At 35.8% G+C, this 27,813-nt stretch overlaps 2 protein-coding genes and 1 long non-coding RNA gene across 3 annotated transcripts; 2 read left to right on the forward strand and 1 right to left on the reverse strand.

Annotated features, from left to right (window-relative positions):
• The first annotated feature begins 6,179 nt into the window (after nt 1–6,179).
• Nucleotides 6,180–9,215, forward strand: CP5 (Polyketide cyclase/dehydrase and lipid transport superfamily protein). Its single transcript, XM_079054801.1, has 6 exons — nt 6,180–6,943; nt 7,047–7,209; nt 7,464–7,640; nt 7,733–7,816; nt 8,000–8,081; nt 8,464–9,215. Exons 1-6 carry the CDS (start codon nt 6,606–6,608, stop codon nt 8,919–8,921), a joined length of 1,302 nt encoding a protein of 433 aa, XP_078910927.1. The 5' UTR covers nt 6,180–6,605; the 3' UTR covers nt 8,922–9,215.
• A 10,870-nt stretch (nt 9,216–20,085) lies between these two features.
• On the forward strand, nt 20,086–21,190 carry LOC145122095 (uncharacterized). Its single transcript, XR_013714618.1, has 2 exons — nt 20,086–20,306; nt 20,396–21,190. It is a non-coding gene; the product is annotated as an uncharacterized LOC145122095 (long non-coding RNA).
• Nucleotides 21,191–25,224: 4,034 nt separating this feature from the next.
• On the reverse strand, nt 25,225–27,121 carry LOC145122161 (uncharacterized). Its single transcript, XM_079057813.1, has 2 exons — nt 26,319–27,121; nt 25,225–26,242 (listed from the first exon to the last, which is right to left on the reverse strand). Exons 1-2 carry the CDS (start codon nt 27,119–27,121, stop codon nt 25,225–25,227), a joined length of 1,821 nt encoding a protein of 606 aa, XP_078913939.1.
• Between the last annotated feature and the right edge of the window lie 692 nt (nt 27,122–27,813).

The raw sequence follows: 27,813 nt of genomic DNA on the forward strand, positions 1-27,813 counted from the left end.
GAGAAGCTCTAACACAACCCTCAACCTGAATCCAATTCCCGAAAATCAGAATAATTCTCCCCCACTTGGATTCGACTGCGTTCTTCTAATCCACAAAATCTGATGGATTTCCAACCCATCTCACATCCTTACAATTAAAACTGTTAACAACCAGGGCTTACAATAACTAGCATTTTGTTACTAGCCAGTCTCATCTACCACACACATTCCAAAACCAGATGAACACTTCCCGAATTCTCAAGGAGCTCAATAATCCCAAGTACTTCCCATGATACAACTCACCTGCCGAAGGATTGATGTATTAAAAAGTTTGCTAAAAGATACCATTTGATCTCTGCTGACAATCACAATGGCTAAAATAACCCATTCGAACAACACTTTCCCATTACTTAAGAGTAATACGTTACCACTGCTCAGTCCCTACTGATGGTAGAAATCGGAAACCTGAGCTTACAACAGTTAACTTTCCTTGACCAGCCAAACCTAGCACTTATAACTTCCAAGTCCGGATGATCATCCCCAATACCTCAACGGATTCCAATATCGTAAGGCACTTCTCGCTGAATCCACTACAAGTCCTTGGCGACTGAACGGTTGATAAGGCACAAAATCTCAATATCGAACAAGTACCAAATTCGTTCAACCACTTACTTGCACTTAGAGCAGTCCCCAAGAAACACACAACTAACCTTGCTTCGAAGGTGTAAACTTGAAAACTACCGATCCTACACCTATTACCGAACCAATTCCTATTTACCTCAAAACCATGAGCACCCCTACACATTCTTTATTCAAACCCGACTTTCCCACCTTGCAGATCTCTTAATTCCCGTTGATACTACTAGAGATATGACCGACTGCTGGTCTCCCATGTGGAATACTCAAGCGAAACAGAGAAACGATGACACCCAAAATGGGGACGAAAGAAACCCTAGAAGCAACAAACCCCTTCAAGGTATAAATTTATTTGGTTGGGGATGATTGCGAATCTGCGAACCATCTTGATTTATCTTTTTGATTGTGGCCATCGGAGACTTGAGGTTGTTGTGGCTATCATCGGCGATCATGGTGGCGAAGGCAGAGGCGATGCTTTTTCGTTCTCCGACTATGAAAGTGGTTCGTGGATGGCGGCGACGCAAGTGGAAAATAATGGAGTGAATGATAAAGTCGTAGGTTTAGGTATACAGAGAGAGAGAGAGAGAGAGAGAGAGAGAGAGAGAGAGATTTTAGGAGTTGTTTAAAATAAGGGAATGATTAATTACCCTGATACCCTTTTCTTGATTTTAATTCAAATTAATTGATTTTAAACATTTTAATAATAACAAAATCTCTAATTAATTATAGCCTTAGATCTAAGATAATAGATGGATGATATTTGTTCTCGCGTTCTCAACCTTTTAGGTGTTCTCATTTGATCCTACTCCTATATATATATATATATATATATATATATATATATATATATATATATATATATATATAGAGAGAGAGAGAGAGAGAAAGAGAGAGAGTTAGGTTCATATATGGATGAACATCTATTGTGCGGATGTGTGTGAATATTGCCATTACGTGAGAATAACTAAGAAAATAGGTTTTTTGATAATGTAAATACGTTAAACCGTAGATAAATATTGTCATTATCATGCATTCTCACTAATTAAATAGTTTATAAAGGTAGTATGAACTTTTTTTTCTATAATTCTCATTCTATCGGAATGTGTTCTTGATAATCATCTTCTTTAAAAATGATAATGAGTGAATAGCGATGCATGAGAACAATAATGAATGAGAATTAATGAAAATACATGATAATGAAAATAGTTATGTGTGGTTGCACGTATTCAAATTACCAAACAACCTATTCTCTTAGTTATTCTCACAGAATAACACTGTCCACACACGTCCGCACAATAGATTTATTCCACATTTGAAGGTAGACCTATATATATATATATATATATATATATATATATATATATATGAAACCAAGAATTTGATGTCCAGTAGTTGAAACATTAAAAGTAAACATAACAAAATGTAGAGCAATCAAAATACATTAAAAACACATAACCATAAGCTTTACATCATTCCAAATTCATAAAATAGAATCATAAAATATAATACCAAAATAAAATATACTTTTAGATGTATACAAATAAAATACAGTTTAGAAACTGATAAAAATATCTACATAGGAGTAGATTTTGATTATTTATTCATTTTTTTTTCAGTTTAGAAACTGATAAAAATATCTACATGGGAGTCTATATGGATAATATTATATATTAAACATATTTCTATCCTAAATTAATTGCATATTACCGGTTAAATCGGAAAAAAACATCCCATTACCTTTTTAATAGTTCATTTACAAGTTTAAGGAGCTAGGATGAGATAAAAAAAACTTCAGGAACCATTTAAAATCAAACACAAAAGTTGGTTGAGGTATAGTGGCATTAACCTTTTAATTAATAACAATGTTACGAGGGTGTTGGTTTATTTAGTATCAATAACCTCTACTCATAAATATGTTAGGGTTTAATTACTTCAACAAACGTTAATCGATTTATTTAACATAGTAATGAATGAAAAACGAAAAACAAGACACAATCAATTTACGTGGTTCACGACCAGGATGATTGATTAGGTCTACGATGAACACGAGAAAGGGTTTTAGTATTACTATCGTAAAAGGCTCTAGTATAATACTGTAGGTTACACGAATATAGGGAGTATAAATACTAGTGGTTTTGACCTAAAACTACCAATAAGGTTGTAATATCCTCAGATACACATATAAGATATTGTCCACTTTGTAGCTACCCGAGTGAAAAAAATTCTCAGGGGTTACTCATCCTAGAATTTTTCCACCTAAGTATTCTTAACCACAAAGTTCTCATGGAATATGAGGTTCTCACGGTTTTAAAACGTGTCATTTAAGTAAGGTTTCTATACCCCCTTATAAGGAGTGCTTTATTCTCTTTCCCACCTATTGTGGGATGTAGGATGGTGACACACCACTCACCCCCTCATAAGGGGTCAACTTCCCTATTGAACATATAACATCGTCGTGCCCTGATACCGTTTGCAACATCACAAACGTACGTACGTACAAGATATTGTCCTCTTTGGAGCTACCCGGACGGAAAACTTCCCAAGGGGTCACCTATACCATAATTTCTCCTACCCAAACAAGCTTAACCACAAAGTTCTCATGGGATATGAGGCATTCACAGTTTTTTAAATGCGTCTTGTAAGTAAGGTCTCCACACCCCCTTGTAAGGAGTGCTTCTTTTTCCTTCCCAACTAATGTGGGATGGTGGTGCTCCACTTCTCCCCCTCATAAGGGTTCAACGTCCTCATCGAACGTCGAACATCGCCATGTCTTGACTCTGATTCCATTCATAACATCCTTAGACGTATGCATAAGATAATGACCGCTTTAGAGCTACCCGAGTGGAAAGCTTCCCAAGGCTCAACCATTTTGGAATTTCTCTCACCCAAGGGCGCTTAACCACAAAGTTCTTAGAGGATCTGATCCCAACCAATGTAGTATAGTGGCACACCACTTTTCTAAGGGGAAGAGATCCCTGATCCCACATCTATCGGGTAAGAGAACTAAGCACTTTGGATGTGGATACCTACCTACCACAATGCATTTAAAACCGTGAGGGCCTTAGATCCCATGAAAACTTGATGGTTAAGCATGCTTTGGTGGGAAAAATTCCAAGATGGGTGACCCTCTAGGAAGTTTTCCACCCGGGTAGCTCCAAAATGAACAATATCTTATACATGCACAAGTGGATGTTACAAAGGCCAAGCTCAGAAAACATTGACGAAATAGGACCCCATTCTTGGTATGCCTTGCGACTATAGGGTTAAAGATTAATCGGTCTCCACAACTTAACAAGATATGTAATCAAACAATATAGTATTAGAAGCAGCTGATTGGGTTTTCAACATTGAATTCATAATGGAAAAAACTGGAAAAAAAAATTATTACTACCGTCTGGAATCCAGAATGGCAATGAAAAATTCCTTATTCCGGACAAAACAATTATTTTCCAAAAACAAAAATTCCCCATCTCCACAAATTAACAAAATATGTATTCAAACAATATAGTATTAGAAGCCGATGATTGGATTTTCAATATTGAATTCATAATGGAAAAATCTGTAAAAAAAACTTGTTACTACCGCCTAGAATCCGGAATGGTAATGCAAAATTCCCTATTCCGGACAAAACGATTATATTCCAAAAACAAAAAATTGATCATTTTAATTAAATCATTCATTCCCGATAATCATTTTAATTAATATCACTACATTTTAACATATATGAAATACTTGAGTCCATTTTTACCTATTTAGCGTGTGTTAACTAATAATAACCTACGAATAATGTTAATACACTAATCAATAAAATAAGCTTATAAATAAATAGTTTTGAACTGAGATGAAGAGTTTGAAATTGTTTCGTTAGTTATAAATTTGTTTTTGGTGTTTGAAACCCTAACTTGAAGAACCTTTTGGAAAGAACATGGCTAAGCACTAATAAGCTAATGAACTTGAAGTGTAATGCTAGACAAAATTTCTCGGTTTTATATTATTTATAGGCTTTTGAAGTCAAAATTGTGAGGATGGATGTAGGTACAGGAATTTTGAACTATACACAAGTTATGATATTTGCCCTTAAATAATGAGTACCACTCGATTCGACTTTGTAACTTGAAACTTCATCAAATTTCGAAAATGATCGTTAGTTTTGCAATTTCTAAAAAAACATGATCATGTGTTATTATATTACTATATAAGTTAACAATAACATAGCCATCAATATCCCTATATTTGATTAAACAAATTGTGAAAACTCCATTTGATTGTTAAATCATAAACTCTTGCAACTTTCTTTACCACTAATTTTGTATGGATATGCAAAAGACGGGTATATCAGTATAAAGATGTCATTGAAGTTGGTTTTTTTGTTTACTTAGGCAATATGACACGGTTGTAAACCACATAAACTTGTGGATATACGCCGAGTTGGTTTTCTGTCCATTTCCATTACGATATCATATATAGACAAAAACATATGTATATGACAAATTAATTAAAAATTTATATGGTTGAAAATTTTACTATATCATATACAAACAAAAACATATGTATACGTATATGACAAATTAATTAAAGATTTATATGGTTGAAAATGCTTCTATCATGATTTACCCAATCAAAAAAGCACAAATGATAATATAAACAACGTGTAACAATGCTTCTATCATGATTTACTCAATCAAAAAACCACAAGTGATAATTTGTCAATGATATAAACAACCAAAAACCACAAATGATAATTTGTCAACCTTATAAAAAACAATGTAACGTATTTTTTAAGACTGCGAGTAATATATTTTTTCTTATAGGGTAGATACAATCATATTGCAATTAAACGATATAAACCATAAGTAATATCAAACTTGAAAATCTTTGTAAATAAACTTGTTTGGATCTAACTTTGTGATGATATATTTATGTATCCTAATTAATCTTATACATCGAATTATTAGTTATGGTTTTCTTCTAACGTAGAAGATAACATATCGTATTAAAAAAAGTTAACGTCATAGAATAATAACTAATAATACCCGTTTTGTTTTTCACGTCGTTTATTTTCTAATTGTACTAAATATGTCAATTAATTTTTTCATAGCTCTCTGTTACACCACTGAATATTATATTGGATGCCTCATTTGACAACATTTCAAATGCCAAATAAAAATAAATAAACAAATTATGTCATTTTAGAATCTACCTGCATAGTCATCCCGTAAAATTCAGAGTGTTAGATGTTATTCAAAAAAGTAATTATAAACTAATTTATTATTTATTGATCAATTAAGTACATTTAAAATAAACACTAATCCAAAAAAAACTAATGTTAATTAGTTAATAATCTTTACTTTAGTAACAAATATAATCAATAGAGTTTGAACATGAAGTCAAACATTTTTTAGTCAAAACAAATACTCCTATGTAATTTTGGTTGAACGTGGAAAACGAGAGGAGAAAGAAAGAAAGAAGAACGCGGTGCAAATAAAATTGTAATCACAAGACTGACCAAACCACAAAACCTAACCAATAAATAATCGAGTCAATTCATTCATCCATTTGTAGATTCTCAGCATTAACATTTCTAAAAGAACCCATCAAAAATTCCTGCTTTTCTTATCTTTAAAGTTTTAATCTCATCAGATTCATCCGCCGTGCTGGCAGCCGGTGGGTGGTGGCCGGAAAATTTTTGTCCGACTTTCTGCACCACACAGAGGCGAATCAGGGTGCCGGGCCCTACGGAAATCAGCTACGATTCTTTATCTATCGCTTACACTTCTTATCTTTACTCTCATCCTCTAATCCATACCTTTTGTCGTCTTATTCACCCCGAAATTTATACTTTATTCCTTCTACACCTTCTTATCTTCCTCTTTGTGAGACTCCTTTCACCGCTTTAGTCCATCGAACGTTTCTAAATCTTCAATTTGTAACTCGATTGGACTAGGGTTTTGGGTAATTTTTTGGGGTTTTGGGTAGGGGAGGTTGAGGGTATGGATTTGGTTGGGGCTATGTTGAAGATCTTACAAGGACCTAATCTATGGAATGTGTTGCCGGATCTTATGATGTTCATGTTGCCTCTTTGGACGGCGGTTCTTTTTGGGGTTTTGGTTGGGTGGGTTTGGCGACCCAGATGGGCTAATTCCGCCATTAATAACTTATCCACCACCTGTCTTCCCCCAAAGAATTACTCTTCCATCGACATCGTTTCTTCAATTCCGAGCTTCAATTCGTTAAAATCTCAACTCCCCAGTTGTCTTTTCCCGTTCTCCGATGGGTCGCCGGAGGTTTCCTCGTCTGAACCGGCTTCAGTTTCATTCTCCGATACCAGGTTAATCTCAATTCCCTTTTCCTGATAACTTTTCATTGACTGTAATCTGTATAATCCCAAAAAAGAAGGAATTCGTGATCTAATTTCATATATATGTCTTCAGTTCATCGAAATTGGATACAGAAAGAAAGAATTTCGTTGGAGAAGGTGAGTTGGAGCATTTATCCAAACTTGTCGAAGAGAAAGATGGAGGTCCTTCTTGGATTGGTATGATGGAAAAATCGACCTCAAATATGTCCTATCAAGCTTGGAAGAGAGAGCCTGAGGTAATTCCAATTTCCAATTCATTAACTATGAAAAATCTATCGACTACTTTCATTTTTTGTTCTTATTAAAGTTCTATCCAATTATAGTATTGGATAACATTTATGAAGTATCAAGTATGATACTTTCATAAATAAATCAATAAAAGGACATTGCTATTTCTTGAATTGTCATACAACATTGAGAGTTTTACTTTACAATATATCTATTTATATCGAGTTAGTGACTAAAACTATTATTTTCTATAATTTTATAGATTGGACCTCCACAATATCGTTCAAGAAGTGTGTATGAAGATACTACTCCTGAATTAATGAGGGATTTCTTTTGGGATGATGAATTCCGATTAAAGTGGGATGACATGTTAATTGAAGCCGAAACATTGGAAGAATGTCAAGACAATGGAACAATGGTGGTTAAATGGGTTCGCAAGGTATATAAATTAAAAATAAAAATTTGATTAATTTAATAAATTCTATATTGTGGATTATTTTATAAACTTACATGCCTTAATTCGTTTTGCAGTTCCCCTTCTTTTGTAGCGATAGAGAATACATAATTGGGCGTAGAATTTGGGATTCAGAAAAAACGTATTATTGTGTTACAAAGGTAAGATATCTAAGATTATATATTTGTCACTTATTTATTATTAATGCTAGCATAGGAAGAAACGAAAGTAAAAGGTGCTATAATAAACAAATACATGAAAATACATTGCTATTTCTTTCATTTAACAAATTTCATTAATACGATTTTATATAATTACTTAGAATTCAATGAAACGTATTTCAGGGCGTACAATACCCCTCCGTGCCACGCCGTACTAAACCACGACGTGTTGACTTGTACTATTCAAGTTGGATAATTCGTGCAGGTAATAAAACCACCAAATTTACTAAATTACCCCTAGGGTTTATCCTAGTTTGTTCCGAGGTGGTATACTTTTAGAAGTGATCAAGGGTTAAGGTTAAAGTCTGAGCAGACACATAATTCCAATGTGGATTTGGCTCCTTCTGAGCCCCACCTCGTGGGGCCTAACTAGGACAGGACAGTGTGGGCCCCACACTGTCTTGTACCAAAAGTTTGGTAAATCGTTCGAGTCTCAACAACAACACTAAAAGATTTTCAATTCCAACGTGAATTGAACTCGTTTTGGGCATTGTGACTTATGTCAGGCTAGTGTGGGCCAGCTCAGGGGTTGCTAGAATAACCTTTTTGCAGAAACTTGTATTAACTTATTTTTTTTGTGAGTGCAGTTGAATCAAGAAAAGGCGATGGACAAATGAGTGCATGTGAAGTACTACTTTTTCATCATGAAGACATGGGAATCCCATGGGAAATTGCAAAACTCGGTGTACGTCAAGGAATGTGGGGAGCAGTAAAAAAGATTGACCGAGGTTTACGGTGGTATCAAAAACACGTGTCATCGGGGGCCCCACTTTCTCATTGTGGATACATGGCCCACATCAATTCAAAAGTTAGCCAAGCCCATTTAAGATACTTGAACAACAACACAACAAACGATTCATCACAAGAAATCGAAAGATGTGAAGAATTAGTGAATGATGAGAAGCCATCGGGGAAGAATCTTGGAAAGATTTTGGTGGTAGGGGGTGCTATTGCACTTGCATGTAGTGTTGATAGGGGATTGTTGACAAAAGCTGTTATATTTGGAGTTGCAAGGAGATTTGCTAAAATGGGAAGAAGGTTGTGATGATTTTTTATATTAAAGCAAAGGGTTTATGAAAAGATTCTTGTGGGTGTTGCTAATTGCTTTTAGTATGGTGGTTTTCCAAGCATTGATAATTGGTTATTGCATGGAGGGGTGAGGGGTTGGGGTCTTGTTCTTACTTTGAATACAATTGTAATTTGTTTTTTTATGTTCATCTTTTGTTAGATTGATGTTGCAGCTTATGGTGATGATGAGAGAGTATAATGGTGTACATGTATTTATTTTGAAATATCGTTCTCTTGCTGCTGGAATAATAGGGAAATTCTGTTTTCTTGAGTTGGTTGTTTGATAGTTTGTGGTGGAGTGTGTGTATGTTTGAATGAGGCATGTGAAAACATGTTTTTCTTAAAACAGATTCAGTCTTGTTCTACTTTATGTGTACTTGGTGGCTGTATTTACATAGCAAAACCGTACAGTCGCCATTATGATGCATGATTGTCTTTAAATATACAAAGTGTAACGATCTTTAATCACACAAAATGCAACAGACAAATATGTTTAATTCTTTATGAACACAATTTCAAGTTTTCAACAACTCTTTTAGCACCATCATTTTCAGCACCACTCTTTGCTAATTAATCTCTCATTCACTAGATTTACATTTTTTGACATTCAATATACCAAAACAAATATATTGCTGAGAATAGGGGTGCCAATTTATCAGACGGCACGAAACGAAATCAGGACGAAATCAAAATTCGAATTCGTGTTCGTGTTCGTGTCAAGTTTAAAAAACACCATGTCGTGTCGTGTCGTGTCATGTCATGTTCGTGTTCACAAATCGACACGATTGAACATGTGTTTGTCGTTTTTATCGTGTTATATATGAATTAAATAAATTAATAGTTATGTAATGTTATCTTTGTCGTGTCTTGTTATCGTGTTTTAATTGGTTTGTTTTCGTGCTAGTGAAAAAAAACACGATACCGTGTCGTGTTTGTGACACACAAAATGAAAACATTGTCGTGTCGTGTCAGACAAAAACACAACACGACTGCCCAATTTGAGCCGAGAACATAAACCCTATTAATATCTTTCCATTTTGACCTTACACAAGGCATAATATTTATCAATGTTCTAAATAACGTAAGGCGTGACTTGGCGGCAATGTCAAGCCTCAAGCTTTTCCAAGCCTTGGCGAGCCACGTTGTTTGTAAGGCGTGACTTAAGGTGACAATTTTCTATATAATTAATATTTTTATATGTATTTTCAACTATTATTCTATTTTATACACATATATGAGTTAAAACGGCGTTTTAGCAAAGCTTGGCGGCAGACACAAGCCTTGGAGCCATAGCGCGTCATGACGAGCTTTTTAGAACCTTGATATTTATGTTCTAAAATGGGTAAATACTCATTTTCTAATGATCCCTAAATGAATGGAAATTTGATCAATAAAATTCAAACTATTGATATTAAGTGAAACAGTTGAACCTTATATAGGATAGGTATGCGTTACGATTTGAACCTTTATATATATACTTATCTTAGTAGCAGAATAGTAGATTTGATTCCCTTTAACTATTTTGCCGTTTGTGTAAACAATTAATATACAAATTGCCATCTAATTCATCATTTAAAACATTTTGTGGCATCATTGTGACTTCTAAAGCTTGAGACTCGACTTTGCCTTCACACCAGGCCTACCCGAAAAACGTGCCGTGTTTTGTCAGATTCGTGTCGTGTCGAAACAATAAATAAGTTGATAGATCTTGACCTTAAGCTATCACGTTTAATTATCATGTCATGTCATGTCAACCAGTTTGTTTTCGTGTTGAGTTCGTGTCGGGTTTTGAGATAAGTTTAGACCTTGAAATGTGGTGTGATATGTGAGGTTGAAACACTAAATATGTTGAAAGAATATGAGTTAAATAAAATGAAAAGAAAGAATAAAAATTAAATAAAAAAATGGAAAAAGTAGTAGTTATGAGTCAAAAAGACTAAATTCATAATACGTTTAAAGGGAAAAATAGAAAGAGTGGGAGTTGGGGAGGCGGAGGGGAGGAATCATGAGAAGGATGGACCGGTCAACGGGACTGTATAGTTTGACGTACTAGCTGAAAAGCTAGTTGTTAGCTGAAAAACTAACTATAATATGAAAAGCTAGCTGATAGCTAAAAAGCTAGCTGGTAAAACATAACGTTTAGTAAAAAGTGGCCGAAAAGCTAGCAGAAAAATATAAAATAACATAAAAGGGCATTTAAAAAATATGTTTTTTATAATTAATTAAGGGGTATATTTGGAAAATTTTCAAAAAGCTCCTGAAAAGCTAGTTCAAATAGTTTTTTAAAAAAATGACTTATAATCTAATTTATAAACTACTTTTTGGTCTGCCAAACATAACAACTTAAAAAAACTCGAAAAATAAGATAGTCTATCAACTAGTTGTGGCGCGCCAAACATAACCAAAGTTGTGTCGACGTTACAAAATGACTTGACCCAAAGTTTTTCTTCTACATATGATTTGGCTTTAGGCATTTTTAATTTATAAAAGGAATTAAAAAGTTTGCATAAAAAACAAGGGATCGTTTTCAAATCATAAACCTTTATCAGTTTAGTTTTTGTTGTAATGTCGTGTCAACCCGTTTAATTAAACTGATACAAATACTCTATCTAAACCCTGTTTATTTTGTCTCATATTAACGTTTCGTATCAGTTTTTGGCTTTGCCACCTCTATATGACATGTTGAAAATATTTTAAAAGTATATAGTTAGATGATACGAAGAGGCGTGAGAAAGCTACTATCTTTGACAAAGAGTGCTGGCCAGTGGCCCGGCAACTCGATTATCAAATTTAGAGTTTGGTCGGTAAGCCGTTTGAACTTTTGGTCCACTCGATGAGTCATACTCATCTTCTTCTAAAAGTGGAAACTGCAATGATTCAACCTTTTTTCTTGTATATAAACCTTTCCTCCAAATTCAAAATCCATACAACGTCTTCATATCTTTGAAAACATAAACAAATCGAGTCAATAACTTCATATTCATCATCAAACATGAATTCCATCTTCAGTTCCTTCGATGCTTTATCTGCCGAATTCATGTGCCAATCTTTTTCTTTCTTTAACACAAAGAACCCTGCTTCCACCATTCAAGATGATCAAAAGAAGGTGATGCATGAAACCAACAAGAACACAGATTGTCACCGGAGCAAGAGGGATTCCGGTGGTCGGTGGGCGCCGGAGTTGGATGGACTTCACTGCTTCGAGTCTCTAGTGTTTCATTAAGATTTGATCCTTTTTTCTTGAGGATCTAAACAAGTTTTGATTTATTTTATCTGGGTTTTTGAGAAAGATTTTTGATTAATTAATGTATACATGTTAAAGAATTGTATCATATTTAATTACTGATTACTGGTTGATATGAATAAAAATTTGTTTGTTCGAGTAGACCTACGATTGTTTGATGTCCACGTATTTAAAAACATTATCTCCGACTTTCATCAATTTAACTTTGGTTATCAATAATCTTTGATTGATTAACAGATTTTTAAATTGAGTATATCTTAATTAAATATATATTCATACCATCAAGTCGATTCTTATCACAATAATGGTCGTTTGCATGGTTTACAAGACTTAAGTTCTTGTAACATCTTCAACAACCATAAAAACGTTCCTAAAGAACAAGAAGAAGATGGAGGAAGAAATCTGAAGTTTAATCGATTGGTTGCATCCTATATATACTATCTATCGTCAATCAAACAAATTCTTATAGACATCAATTAGTAATTGATACAAATGATCCAAATCTTCTACAAGTATATCAATCAATAATAATCTTTCTCAAAACCCCAGAAAAATAATATCAAAACTCCTTTAGATATCCTAAAGAAAAAATATCAAATCTTAATGAAAAACCAGAGACTCGAAGCAGTGAAGCCCATCCAACTCCGGCGCCCAGCGAGCACCAGAAACACTCTTGCTCCGGTGACAGTTGACGTCGGCGTTCTTGGTGGTATTATGCGTTACCTTCTTTTGATCATCTTGAATGGTAGAAACATGATTCTTGGTGTTAAAGAAACGCAAAGATTGGCACATGAATCCTGCAGATAAAGCGTCGAAGGAACTGAAGAGGGAATTCATGTTTGATGAATATGAAGTTACTAATTCAAGTTGTTTATGTTTGCAGAGATCTATGGGAGACGATGAATGAAGTTTGAATTGGTGGGAAGGTTTATAAAGGAGAAAAAAAAAGAGACTTGTAGTTTCCTTGGATATTTTTTCAACGCGTTGAATTATTAAAGTCTAAAGATGAAAGACGCCGTCTTTGAATTATTAAAGAGAGTACTTGCCATTGGCGCGTGTCAAGGTCGTTCACTCTTTCCTAATTTCTATTTAAATTTTTTTGATTTATACAAAAGTTTCAATTTATCATTTTGTATAACTATTTTTTATTTTCTGCAAATTTGAAAATATTACCAAGTATTGTTATTGAAAAATTTGTTAGCCATATGTTATTAGCATGTTTGTTTATGAGTCCTTTTGTCTTTAGCTCATTTGAGTTTGATTCTTTAGCTAATTATTTATTCTTTTCTTTTTGTTTTTAGCTCTAAGTCTTTCTAATGAAGAATTAACACTTTCTCTCTTTTAATATGAATATTGTTCTATTATCATGGTATGAGAGCTTGAAGCTTTGAAATGTTGATTGAAGGTTGTGTAGCAGTTATCTATGGCACGTATCGATTTGTTGTTGATGTTCGTCTGCTATTTTTGTTAGTTTGCTGTTTGATTTCCGCTTGTTCGATTTGCTGCTTGCGTTGGTTTATTGTTGTTCTTGTTCTTTGATTGCTTGTCTATTGTTATTGTTGTTCTTGTTATTATTGTTCTGTTGCCAACATGATTGGAAAACAATATTCTCTTCAGTTGATCAATACTCAATTAGAAGGAAAAAATTACACGTATTGGAGCTATGGTATGAAAAACTTCCTTCGTGGGAGAATATGTGAGGCTATGTCTTTGGGGTTAAAGCTAAACCTTCAGTGCCTCAAGCTGAGAATTTCGATTTGTTGGTTGATACTTGGGAAACTGATAACTCCAAAGTTACTACTTGGATTAACAATTATGTTACACATTCTATTGGTATGCAATTGGCTAAGTATGACACAACAAAAGATGTTTGGAGTCATTTGGTGAGACTGTATACCTAGTCCAACTTTGCTAAATAATATGAGTTAGAATATGATATTCGTCCCCTTCAACAAAATGATACGAGCCTTCAAGATTTCTATGCTTCTATGTCTTATTTGTGGGATCAATTGGTTCTTACTGAATCTAAAGAATTAAAAGATTTTGAGCCTTATATTGCTATGAGGGAAGAACAACATTTGGTCTAGTTTTTAATGACATTGCGTTCTAAGTTTGAAGTCCTACGTGGAACGATTCTTCATTGTTCCCCTTTCCCCCAGTGGATTCTGTTGTTCATAAACTAATTTTAGAGGAGACTCGTATTAAATCTCATGCGGATAAAGGGTCTGGAGTAACTACCACTCCCACTTCCACTACTGTTATGTTTGTTGTTACCACTAATCAGTCTCGACAAGCTCCAATGCTTTCTAATGATGAGTGTGCCTTCTGCAATAAGAAAAATCATTAAAAGTTGAGTGTCTAATGTTAGTTAACAAGGATAAATCTGGTCAGCCTCAACATGGACAACAACATAGATATGGTCAACAGAAGTTCGAGTCACATTCCTCTGGTGGTGCTCCTCCATGGACACGTCGCCCTCCATAATTTGCTGCTGATACTGCACCATCAATTGGCACTAAATCTATCGGCAACATGCCACCTTCCGCATTGGATCCTAAGGTTTTTAAAAGTTTCAGACAATATTAGGCCTCTAATCCTACTGCTATTTGTCACACCCCCAAACCGGAACGGCGGAAACGTTCAGGGGTGGAGGACGTCATGTACAATATCACAACAATTGCATCATAGTAATCTAAAAGAGATTCTAGCATCAAAACCATCCAAAAAGGTCGGTTCTTTATGGACATGCATGTCCAATGCATGTCTTGAACCCAAAATAGGTCAAAAAGGGGAAGTTATGACCTAATCTCTATTCATGGCATCAAAACTTGGCTAAAGACTATATCCAAGCCACTACAAGGTCACCTTGACCCGGAGATTCATAAAGTTGCAAACTTTATGAGATTCATCCATTGCAACATCCAATAATAATGAGAAAAAGGAACAAAACTCAAGATCTAGCAACATAGAGGAATACAAATCGGATCTTGGACACTTACAAAGGTCCAGAAGAGTGCCAAACTGAAAGATGAGGGCTTGTTTGATGGACCCTTGCTTCCTTCTTCCAACTTCCAACTTCTTTCTTCTTTGGATCCAAAAACACCACTCTAGCTCACAAATGAGAGGGAAAGATGATTAGGGTTCTCAAGGGTCGATATAGGAAAATGGAGGCTGATAAAATACTAGCCCTAGGGACTTAAGGAGATTATATAGGGTGCAAAACCCTAAAAACTAGGGTTTTCTCATCCAGCCGCCAACACGCCGTGTTGGTCCATAAAAATGCGTGGCCCAAACTTTCCTCAACACGACGTGGTGAGGCTTCACCACGCCGTGTTCTAAAGGAAAAACATGTATAAATGGAATAAATCTCATACTTGGGAATCGGGATGTTACAAGATGCCATTGATGAAGGACTGGTAAGGAAAGAACAATGCGAACAGTTGAGGATTTTACTACTGAGATGAACGTATGAGAGTAGTCAAGACCTAGGATTTGAGTGAAACTTTAAGCAACTAAGCGTGCTTTGTGGCGTTCAATTGAACCATCCGATTTAAATTTGGTACGGTAAACCTACTTGGAGCCGACAACATTGGAATCATGGGGTTTGGGAACAAGTTTCCAAGTGTGATTTTGATGTAAGGCTTCAATCTCGTCATGCATTACTGGTAACCAATGTGGATGCTTCATGGCAGATTTGAACCCTCGTGGTGGAGTAGTAGAGATTAATGCGGCATGTAACGCATGTTAAGTAAGTGAAGAAAAATCAGGAAAGTGTTTGGTTTTAATAATACCTGATTTGAGGCGTGGTTGCATGGGATGAGATGAAGCGGGCTCAACACGTGGATTATTTGGAATATTGGGCTCTAAACCGGAGAGTGCACATCATCATTATCATCATCAGAGGATGGAGGGCACGAGTGATCTGAGTCTGATGATGGAGGATCATGAGGAATGGAGATCGATGGTGCATCAGATGGGAAACAAAGCCCACATGGGTCAACATTGGTAGTGGGCCGCTTATCATTGGGATGTGAAGTGTCAGCGAACTGTGGGGCGATACTGGCTTGATGATCATTAGGTGGAGGCGGTTGAATAGGTGATCCATCATCTAAAAAGGAGAATAATTTAAGAGTATCAAGATCTATAGAAGTTTTAGAACTTGAAAAAGGGAATATAAGCTCATCGAATCGTGCATGGCGGGTTATATAAATACGCGAGGTTTCCAGATCAAGACACTTGTACCCTTTATAGTGGGGATTGTACCCAATAAAGATACATGCTATACTTCATAGAGTTAATTTGTATGCACTGTAATCACGAAGGTATGGATATACCAAACATCTAAATGCTCTTAAATTCGTATAAATATGTAACCTTGAGTATAGAAGCTCAAAAGGAGAATGATCATTTAGGACTTTTGTAGGCAACCAATTTATAATGTATGTGGCAGTACTAAAAGCATCAACCCAGTAAGATGCCGACACATGATCATGAAATAACACAGCTAGCCCAGTTTCAACATTGTGTCAGTGTTTACGTTCCGCACGCCCGTTTTGTTGAGGTGTATATGGGCAGGAAAGACAATGAAATGTACCATTGTCTTCAAAAAATTGGCGCACAGTGTGATTAACGAATTCCATGCCACCATCACTTTGGAAAACCTTGACTTTTCTGGAAAACTGAGTTCGCACAAGTGAGAGAAAAGCTTTTAAATCTGGATAGAAACCATTTTTTGTTTTTAAGGGGTAAAACCATGAAAAACGAGAATGGTCATCCACAAACACAACACAGTATAAATAACCATTAGATTCAACCAGTGCGGGTCCGCACAAATCACAATGAACAAGATCTAAAGGGTGTAAGGCACGTTTCTAATTTAATTCAAAAGATAATCATTGGCCTTTAGATAATTGACAAGGTTTGCAAATAACTGGTTTAGGCAAAACAGAAGTAACACGTAAAACACCAAGTTTGTGTAAAGATTTGATAACATCAAAAGAAACATGTCCAAAACGATTATGCCATTATTCAAAATAAGCTTTTTTGGAGACACCAGAAGTTGCCATCAAGGCCATTAGAGTGTCTCGAAGAAAATATAATCCATCTTCACATAGGCCTTGAGCTTTCACTTGTTTGCTTAAATTTCCTGTCCTAAATATGGAAAAATGGTTGAGAAAATAAGACGTCAACTGGGTGATCCATAGTAAGTTTGCTAATTGATAGGAGATTTTTGGTGAGCTTTGTAATAACCAGAACATCACGAAGTGTAAGTTTATTTGAGACCAAAGATTGACCTATATGTGAAACAGGTAAATTATTACCATTTCCAAAAGTAACACGCATATTACCCGAATGAGGAGCCGTATGTGATAGATTGTCAGGAGAGGGCGTCATATAAGCTTTAGGGCCAGAATCTACATACCAATCTGGATGTCCTTGATTGACATGTCATTGAGAGGTGAAAGCTTGGGCAATATTTGCGTCGGTTGTAGCAGCAGTGGAGGCATAGGTGTGAAGGGATGGATAGGATGAGGAATAGTGACCATTAGTTCTACACAACTGACAATGGGGTGGGAGCCTACCCCCACGGCCTCTGCCTCCAAACGAGTTACCCACATGTTTTCCTCCACGTGAAAAATGTTGATGTCGTCCCCTTGTAGAACCTGACCGTGTTTGTTGTTGAGAAAAGAAGGTGACATGTGGAGTAGAAGAGCCATGTAGCGACCGAAGGAACATCTCATGATTTTTAACCTGAGATAGTAGGTCTTGAAAAACAGGTGAGGGTTTTCTATTACGAATAGCAATGGAAAAGGGCTCAAACGAGGGTCCTAAACCACATAGGAACCAGTACAATTTGTCCATCGCGTCAACGGGTTGGCCAATAGCTTTTAGTTTATCACAAATAGCCTTAAAACTTTGACCATATTCAGAAATAGTGGATGTATGTAATGCCCCGATTCTCAGGTATTGATAGTATGACTTTAAATTTCAAGTTTCAAGGTCTACTTGACGAGTGGATGCCCTGACTCGTCGAGTAGGAGCGGGATTGGGCAACGTATTTAAGTGACTAACTCGCCGAGTCGGAAGAGCGACTCCACGAGTTGGAGCTGGAGGGTGAAACCCTAATCCCCGGTGTTTTGCACCCTATTTAAAGGATCCTTTGCCCCCTTAGCCTTCCCTTACCGCCCCTGTGAGTCTAGAAACCCTAAATCTCCATTTTCTCTCCATACTTGTGTGTTTAAGCTTGAAAGGTGGATCTTGGTGAGTAAAGGCTTGAAGATCAAGAAGCTTTGAGCAAGGAACAGTTGGGGATTTGAAGTCTACCTCAGTTTCTCATCATTTGAAGGTATCAAGTCATCACCTCGAACTTCTTCTAGCTAGGTCCCTTTTATATTTGAGTTTTGGGACCATTTTGGGCATTTGGTGTTACATTTCGAGTGATGAACCAAGATCTGAAGTTGCAACTTCAGATCTAGGCTCATCTTGGCTCTTGTCATCATAAAGTCTCAGTCTTTAGCATGTTGGTGAAGCTCTTTTGCCTAGAACCTCTTCTTTAGCTTGATTTAAGTCATTAGCACCTTGCATGCAAGTAAAGTTTGCAACTTTACGTGATAAACATGCCCTAGGAGCTTGGATCTGCAGTATGGAGCCTTAGCATGGATTAAAAAGCATCTGTATGGATGAAGGACTGAAGGGACTCGGCGAGTCGTATGAACGAATCGGCGAGTCCGATGAAGATTGCCTTAGGCTCGACGTGTCAGACGAGTGACTCGACGAGTTGGCAAGTTATGTAAGGAACTCGGCGAGTAGATAAGGGTACCCGACGAGTTGAGGTTAACATGGATTGTTGACCGTGACAGTTGACTTTGACTTTGACCAAGGGTTGACCAGTTGATTTCTGAGGGTATTTTGGTAAATTGAATATTGATAGCAAAGGACATTGGTGAATATAGGTGTTGGAGTTGGAGCTACATCTGGAGGATTTTGACACTACCTTCCGAGCTACTTGCGATGTGAGTTATCCTCACTATACTCAAGGGTCTAAGGCACCAAGGTCGGCCATTTGGATTGTTATCTGGTTATGTTATGCTAGTATGATCTGTTAGATCGGTATCCTAGAGGGTAGGATAATATTATATGGTATGTGATATGACCTGTTAGACCGGTATCCTAGAGGGTAGGATAATATTATATGATATGTGGTATGATCTGTTAGATCGGCATCCTGGTAGATAGGATGGTGTCATGTGCTATGTGGTATGATCCGTTAGATCAAGTATTGTCTATAGACTGTTATGTGATTATCTGTTATATGTACACATGTTCGTTTAGCGGTTGAGGTTTATCTGCTTTGTGCGGAGGCCAATAGACCTGGGCATTCAAAACTGTAGGTTGTGGGCCGTGAGTATTCCATCCCGAGGATGATTGGACTCGTAGTATGTGGGAATTCCAACCTGTTGGTTGTGGGCATGGGGTATTCCATCCCGAGGATGATTGGACCCATAGTATGTTGTCATTCCAACCGGATGGTTGAGGGCCTGGGGTATTCCAACCGGTGGTTGACTGGAGCCATAGTATGCTGTTTATGATTATATGTGTATTGTTGTGGTATGGGTATTTTGGGGGAAATCACTAAGCTTTCGGGCTTACAGTTTCAGTTTATTGTTTCAGGTACATCAGGGGATCGCGGCAAGGCGAAGGCGTGATCGTACAACTCCTCACCTTTTATGACTTTGTTTCTGGGATACTCTGATATGATACATTTTGAAAACAAGTTTTGTAATGGTTAATGGTTTTGGAAATGTTTTAAAAGTTTTAAATTGGCTTGAATTTTATGGGTGTTACAATGTACCTTTGGAGAGAGTACACAGAGAATCATGTAGTGAGTGAACTCGTTCAACAGAGGAGTTGCTATATGCAGACTCTAGAGCGGTCCAAATTTCCTAAGTAGTAGAGAGGCCCAAGACTTCGGCAGCAACCTCCTTAGTGAAGGAGGAGTTGAGGAGGATTACTACTTTTTGATCAAGATCTTTCCAGGCTTCAGACTCCGGGTTTGAGATTAATTTTCCTTCATCCAAAATCGTAACTGAGGGAGCAAGGATAACGTCAATATGATGGGTAAGTTTTTGGTAAGAGAAAAGTGGAAGCATTTCATTTTTCCACAACAAGTCATTTGTAGATCCCAATTTAATCGGAATCATGTGTAGCAAGGTATTCATGGGAAAGACACCATCATTTGAAGAAGACGACCCCATATTAAACAGGTACTAAGAGGAAAGCAAAAACGGTGGTTGTGGTTAGGGTTGAAAAGAAAAGACGAGAGGAGGGAAGAGAAGGTTAGGCTGATACCATATAATAATTATGAATAAAAACCACACCTCTAATTGAGAGTGAGGTATCGTATATATATTCAAGGATTACAACTGATCTCCTTAAATGAGGAGATATAGTTTACAATAGTAAATACAACAATATATGTAAACTAAATATAGACTAAATATAAACATTATCTAATAAGAGTAATCAATGGTAATTTCAAACTATCAAACCTAATTGAATTTTGTTAAATCATCGGTTTCAACTCCATATATATTTGCAGTTGATAACAAGAAGCTTATGTGTTTATTCTAATTATATGGTTTTGGGGTTTATGAATCTGTAAATGGAGTTCTTGACCCGTTTGTCCGCTAGTAGGCATCAGCTATACGATCATAAAGTCGGGGTTTAACATAAAGTTAGGGGAGCTGCTCGAGTAAATTGCTATGTTCTTTAATGGCGGATGGTACTTGTTTGTTGAGTAAACAAATAACTCAAATTAAACTTTTTTAGGCAATTGAGGATTTAACATGCAGTTATTCTCTATATATAAGCAATTTAGCAATGGTTGTTAATTTTTTTCTTGCTTACAAAGACAAAGTGATGTGTGATTTCGTGTTCTTTTCTGCCTGTAAGGTGCTCGATGTAATGCGTGTGGCTTATTGTTCTTTGTTTTTCCTCAGTCAGTCAGGTGCATGTTTCTAATTAGAATACAAAAGAATGTAATGGATCTAACTAAAAACATGTCATATATAGTGAATCCAGATCGGATGTAATATTGAAAATTGTTATGTAATTTGCAATGATTCTTTCAGCCACACTTAGTGAAGGTATACACATTGAAAACATGTACAAATTTGCTATGATGAGCAAGGAGTGCTTGACTACACGACAAGAAGAAGAGAAAGCCAATATATATATATATATATATATATATATATATATATATATATATATATATATATATATATGGTGAGGTTCAATAGAGAACCATAATTAACAACAAACCAATGAACCAATCGTGAGCATCGGAAATCATAATGATCATCTTCTATAATTAGCTCTTGTGCTCTCTGGTTCTCTTTAGACCAATCTCAAGTTGCATCCTCATAAAAAATCAAGTAAATTACACGAATGGTCCCTATGGTTTGGGATAATTTGCGTGTTTTGTCCCTAACTTATTTTTTTAACTCGGAAGGTCCCTATTGTTTGTTTTTGTTACGCGTTTGGTCCCTACTTTTTGTTTTTGTTACGCGCTTGGTCCCTTTCTTACCTAAAAATATTATTATTTAAATATGGAAAAATGGTGGGGTAGGTAAAATAAGGTGAGGGAGGTGGCGTTGGGGGTATGTTTATCTAAATAAATCAAAAAATTAAGGGCAAAAATGTCTTTTTAGGTAAGACAGGGACCAAACGCGTAACAAAAACAAACAGTAGGGACTTTCCGAGTTAAAAAAATAAGTTAGGGACCAAACACGCAAATTAGCCTAAACCATATGGACTATTCGTGTAATTTACTCTAAAAAATCACGTATCTGCTGATCAAAATTTTCTTTCTTGATGGATCATACAATCGATATGATTTTGATTCTTGGCTAACTCCCAGAAACACACACTTGTGAGTTCTTGCATCCAGTTTTGTTCGTAAATGGCAAGGTATATGTACATACCCTATACATCCAAATACCTTAAAATGCTCAACACTTGGTTTAGACCCCGTCCAGAACTCTTCTAGTACATTTTCTTCAAGCCTCCTACTCGTATACCTGTTTAACACATGACACGCTCACCTTGCTTCTTCTGGCCAAAAGTACGTAGGCATTGACTTTTCTGTTAATAAGCATGGAACCATGTTTATGAGAGTTCAGTTTCGTCGCTCTACAACCCTATTTATTGTGGGGTGTAGGCGGCTGTTAGCTGCCTTTTAATGCCTTGAACTTCACAGAAATCATTGAATACATTTGAGGTGAGCTCACATTCTCTTTCACTTCTCAAACACTTGATATTCATGCCAATTTCCTTTTCCATAGATCTTTTAAAACTTTTAAACATTTCAAAACGTTCATCTTTTTGTGACAAGAAATAAACCCATGACTTTCGAGTGTAGTCATCTATAAACATGAGTATGTACCACTTTCCGCTGGTTGAGACAGGAGTGATGGGCCCACATAAGTCTTTGTGTATCAACTACAGCTTCTCTGTTGTGTGCCATTTGGTCTTCTTGGGTATCGCCTCTCTTTTTTGTTTTCCAATGGCATAGGTCTCACATATAGCATGCTTCTCAGCAACTGAGGGTAGTCATTTCACCATTTGTTTATACAACATGGTTCTGATAGTCTTGTGGTTGACGTGTCCAAACCTCTTGTGCCAAATTTAAGTCTTAGAATCATCACTAACCTGTAGGCATTCCAGTTGTTGAGGTTGGAATGAAACATACACAGGGAACATCCTGTTCTTTTTTATATTGGATGAAATGATCAAACCTCGTTGAGGGTGGAAGACCATACAATCTGAGACTTGTCGAATTATGGCCTGTTATCGTTTTGTGATCTTCCTCGACCATTCCCTATTCCTCTATTTGTGTTCCCTCTACCTTGGCCTTTTCCATGTCCAGTACTTTGATCATTTTCAACTTTTAGGACTTGTTCATCGTTCACCTTTCTTCTAATTTTTTGTTCATGAACCAGTAATGAGCTTTGAAGCTCATCTACTATCATGGTATCAAGATCCCTTGATTCTTCTATGGTACAAACCACAAAGTTGAAACTTTCTAGCATAGTCCTTAGTACATTTTCTACGATCTTCACATCACTCATGTCTTCACCAGCATTCCGCATATCATTTGAAATGACCATGACACGACTAAGATAGTCGGTAACAGTTTCTCCTGCTTTCATCTCTAGCATCTCGAAGTCCCTACGGAGTCACTGTAATTGAGCTTGTTTTACTCTAGCATTTCCCTGATATTTGAGCTTCATAGCATCCCATATCTGTTTAGTTGTCTGCTTCATAGCATTTCCTTTAAGCTTTCTCTCATCATAGTTCTTCTGTTGTGTCGCTGTTTCCTGCTCCCCTGTCCTGATTACTTGGTACCCCTCATCTACCACTTGCCAAAATTTTTTAGATTGGAGAAGAGTTTCCATTACCATACTCCAATGGTCGTAATCTCTAGCGAATTTGGGTACACCAGGAACATGAAACTGTCTTGTTTCCTCCCCCATAGCAACGATTTCTTGAACACTCTCGGAACACTTGTGAATGGAATTGCGCTCTGATACCACTTGTTGAAGACAAGTGATGACAATTAATTGATTCAACTCATAATTTTCCACACCTTTATTCAAGAACAAAAAGGCTTTTAAAGCCATTACAAAATAGAAAAACAAAATTGCTGGAAGATCAAAACAATAGCTAAATCCCTAGTGTGTTTTTTCAATTATCCATCTGTTTCTGTAATAAATTTAAGAAAAGAGCTTTCAGGGCATGTTTTATTATTTATCGATCTGTGTTTCTGTAACATATTAAGATTTAAATCGAAACCCTTAATTTGATTGATATGGTAGTCGGAATAAAGGAGGAATTCAAGTATGAGATAAAGCATAACTCCAATTTTCTTTAGGTCTTTATGTTTGAAAAACAGAGTATCCCCAAATGTTAAGCAAAATCGAGAAACAGAGTAACCCCAAGTAACAAAAAAATGAAAATTGGAGCAGCACCAAAGGGTAATCAAATTTAAACCATACCCCAATTAGTCTACAGGTATTTTGATGGTTTAGAGATGATATTTGTTAGTTTGCTTTCTTATAAAACATTCTAAATATATTTAGAAAGAATTTTGTTCATTAAGCAAATCAACAAATGAAGGCTTGATTGCAGGTTTTGGTATAAAGCTAATCATTTTGCGGAAATGGAGCAACCAATTTAAGATAGAATAAAGAATACTCCATGTGGCCATATGTATATTATTACCAAAACATAAAGGTATGGTTTTTCTACAACATCCGAATTCAAAACACCAAAAAGATCACAGAGACCTAGGAAACCAGTGTGGTATCACTAACCTTCTTGCATATAACTAATTCAAATATAATTGACTGGAGATTGAATGTGATTCCTCATGTTATGTAACTAAAACTCATAAGTCATTGTATTCAATTTCCATTATATAATGCATTAATTACATCAAGGTTCTGGTTTTTTATAAGTTTCCAATGGCCGACTAGTTCATGTATTCGAATTTCAATCATTTCCTACTTAGCATTAGTATCCGAAAGGCTTTAGGATTTCATAAGCATTGCAGAAAATCATGGCCTTTAGCCATGCGGGTTATTAGTTTTTATGAACAATATATTGTATGAATAAATAGGCATTGAATTTATTTATAGAATTCAAATAAGAATTCTTCGGTAATTTGAATAGATTATAGAGTTGTTAAAGGTTGATATCTATTAGAAACTCATCATTTTTGGAGCACCCCAAGCATCAGGATAACAATTTATCTGCTTACGGGACATTTCGTTTCTTCATTCAAATAAGAATTTTGCCAAAATTATTTAAGTCGCACTTGAAGAAGGCATACAAATTGAAAATGTAATTGCTATGAGCAAATATCGTTTGAATTTAAGACTCATAGGAAGTGAAAACCAACATATAGAAATAATTAATGGAAACAATGACAGGGCCCTTCCTTATTTCCTAATCGTATTACATGATTGATGATTTAGTAATTATTATAGCAATCATAACAAATACTGAAATTACAGACTCTTGCCCGACATTCGAGGGTCAAATAACCATTAATATCTTGATTACAAATAGAACATACATACTTGGGCGTTTTCTTTCTCCAAACAAATGTTAATGGATGTTTGTGACATGAATTATTCAAGGTGCCCTCGCGGAAAATGTTTGCATAATAATTGATTCGACTAATGCAATCAAGGTGAAAAGAATTTTTGCATTTGCCACAATAATAGAGGGGGAGCTTGGGGTGCATTTCTTCCTCACAGATATCACAATAGAAATCTTCCGGGTGATCCATGACAGGGGGATACGTCAAGGGGATTTCATGTCCTTTGCAATACCTATGACCAATGGAATCTGGTGATCTCATTGCACAAAACATGTCTAATAAGAAGTCGCAAGCCTTACAAGCATAACTTATACCACTAAACCACTTGTTGCATGCATTACAAATAGGTTTAGGATCGATAACTTGGATAAGACGATGTTTGTGGGATTTATGTTTGATGGTGTTGGGTAGAAATGCACAGTTGACATCGAGGTTGAACTCGCAAGTTTCACATCTGTATAAAAACATGTTGCTAAGGCTATGACAACCAATGCATTTATAGTAGTTCTTATGTCGCATTGTGTTTATCAAGTCAAGGGAATGATCTGGGTGAAGTGGATGTTGTAATTTGAGTGGTAACTCGGCACAATATTTGTGGAGAGAGAAGGAACATCCATCTTTGCAACTATAGTATGGAAGGGAGAGGGGTCGTACACACCCGAAACATACCTCAATTGGATCACTACAACCAGACATGTTGTTAGGTTTAGGTTGAACATGAAGGATTAATGGATGTTCATGACTCCAGTGGTAAATATTAGTTGTTTCATCATCATCTCGAGTCATCTTTTCAAAATGTAGTAGTTTCAATGGATCTGTAAACACGTCTGACATGGGAAAATGCAGCAAACCATTTTCATCCTCATCAACAGTACTCAGACCATCTCTGCAACCACATAATCTTGATTAGAACAAGCATTCACAAACACACACAAAAAAGAAAGTAAAGAAGTTTTATTTACCTTGGAGTTGAAGGACGTTCTGCATGCAAGGCACACTTTATATGTGCAAAAAATCTACAATTTGCACAATGATACAACCACTCATTCCGTTGGATGTATTTGTTGCAAATTTCACAATAATATGAGAAATTAAAGAATATTTCTGGAAGCGAATAGACAAGAACAAGTTCGTGATTGGGGTGATGGGGTAGTTGGATGGTAGGTGCTAAGGAAGCGCAAGTCTTGTGTATCCAAAAATCACAACTATCACACTCATAGGATAAGCCTTCATCCTTATAAGTATTGCAAGCATCACAACGGAATGCAGCAGGTCTTAATTTGAGGCTTAAAGTGTGTTGTGGGTGGCCTTCATGTTTAACCTTCTTCTTTGCCTCCTCCTTGATAGCATCTGCCTCAGCCTTGCAAGCAATTCTAGCAACACAACAATCAATGCAAGCTGTAAAGATGTATGTGTTATCCTTAAGAAATGTATACGAAAACACCCCAGATTTCTTTCGAATACGACACACATTACAACTCCAAAATCTGGAATCTAGATCATTCAAATCAGTAAGTGTTAGATGTTGATGATATAAGGAAGGGTCATTGAAAGTGTGTGGAAGTTGTGCACATGCTTTATGCAGAAAGTAACGACATTGGATGCAAGCATATGCAAAATCACTTGATATGGATTTTTCACATGCATGACAACCAATCAATCCTGATTTCTCCTCACCACCATTGACACTACCACCTACAATCGTCTCAGAGTTGAGGAGCTTTAATGGATGGCTTTTATGACTAAAATGGTTAATCTCTTCCATATCTTCTCTCTCTTTTTTGTGCAAAATGACATATTTAGCCCTTCATTAAATTTATATAAAATAAGGTAGAGGCAAAATACCATTTCCACAAAATCAACTTAACTTTTTTAGATTGCTTTGCTTCCAAGTATAGTTTCTAATGCTATTTACAACATTCTTTTCTCTAATATCAAGTTAAATTTAACATACATCTTTTTTCCAATTGAATTCACTTTCTATATGTATTAGTCATGATTTCAAATAACTGGATTCCTTCCGTTTATCTTAATTTGTTGATTACTTATTTTTAGCTTTATTGAAAATTATAAACATGAAATCATTAACAAATATTGCCAATGGATATTATTTGTATGTATTAGTCATGATTTCACAAGGACTTTAATTGATCAACATAAAATTTTAGAAAAAAAAAAATAACTACATAGACATATAACTTGATTTTAGTGTTGATTGTATTTCAAAAGTTATTCTCTTGTGATTTCAAATATCTCATCCACAATATATTCATATTCGTTTATGCGGTAGACTATCATAATATTCTTTTAAATATATTAAAATTGTTTTCAAGAGTCTATATAATTAGAGTACATAATATATTTTTGAAGAATTTAACTATATTATTTTAATTATTATACTTTAAGATTATGTTTGACAAACTAGCTGAAAGGTTAGTAGTTAGTTGATAAAATATG

The sequence above is a fragment of the Lactuca virosa genome, chromosome 6 (assembly GCF_052849685.1).
Source record: "Lactuca virosa cultivar CGN04683 chromosome 6, Lactuca_virosa_CGN04683_v6, whole genome shotgun sequence".
Classification (NCBI taxonomy): domain Eukaryota; kingdom Viridiplantae; phylum Streptophyta; class Magnoliopsida; order Asterales; family Asteraceae; genus Lactuca; species Lactuca virosa.

Bases quoted from the DNA above. Each gene is read 5' to 3' on its own strand.
- CP5 (XM_079054801.1), top strand. From the start codon at position 6,606: ATGGATTTGGTTGGGGCTATGTTGAAGATCTTACAAGGACCTAATCTA. The intron at 7,210-7,463 runs GTAATTCCAATT...ATAATTTTATAG, and splicing joins CTTGGAAGAGAGAGCCTGAG to ATTGGACCTCCACAATATCG. The intron at 7,641-7,732 runs GTATATAAATTA...TTCGTTTTGCAG, and splicing joins TGGTTAAATGGGTTCGCAAG to TTCCCCTTCTTTTGTAGCGA.
- LOC145122161 (XM_079057813.1), bottom strand. From the start codon at position 27,121: ATGGAAGAGATTAACCATTTTAGTCATAAAAGCCATCCATTAAAGCTC. The intron at 26,243-26,318 runs GTAAATAAAACT...ATGTGGTTGCAG, and splicing joins GAACGTCCTTCAACTCCAAG to AGATGGTCTGAGTACTGTTG.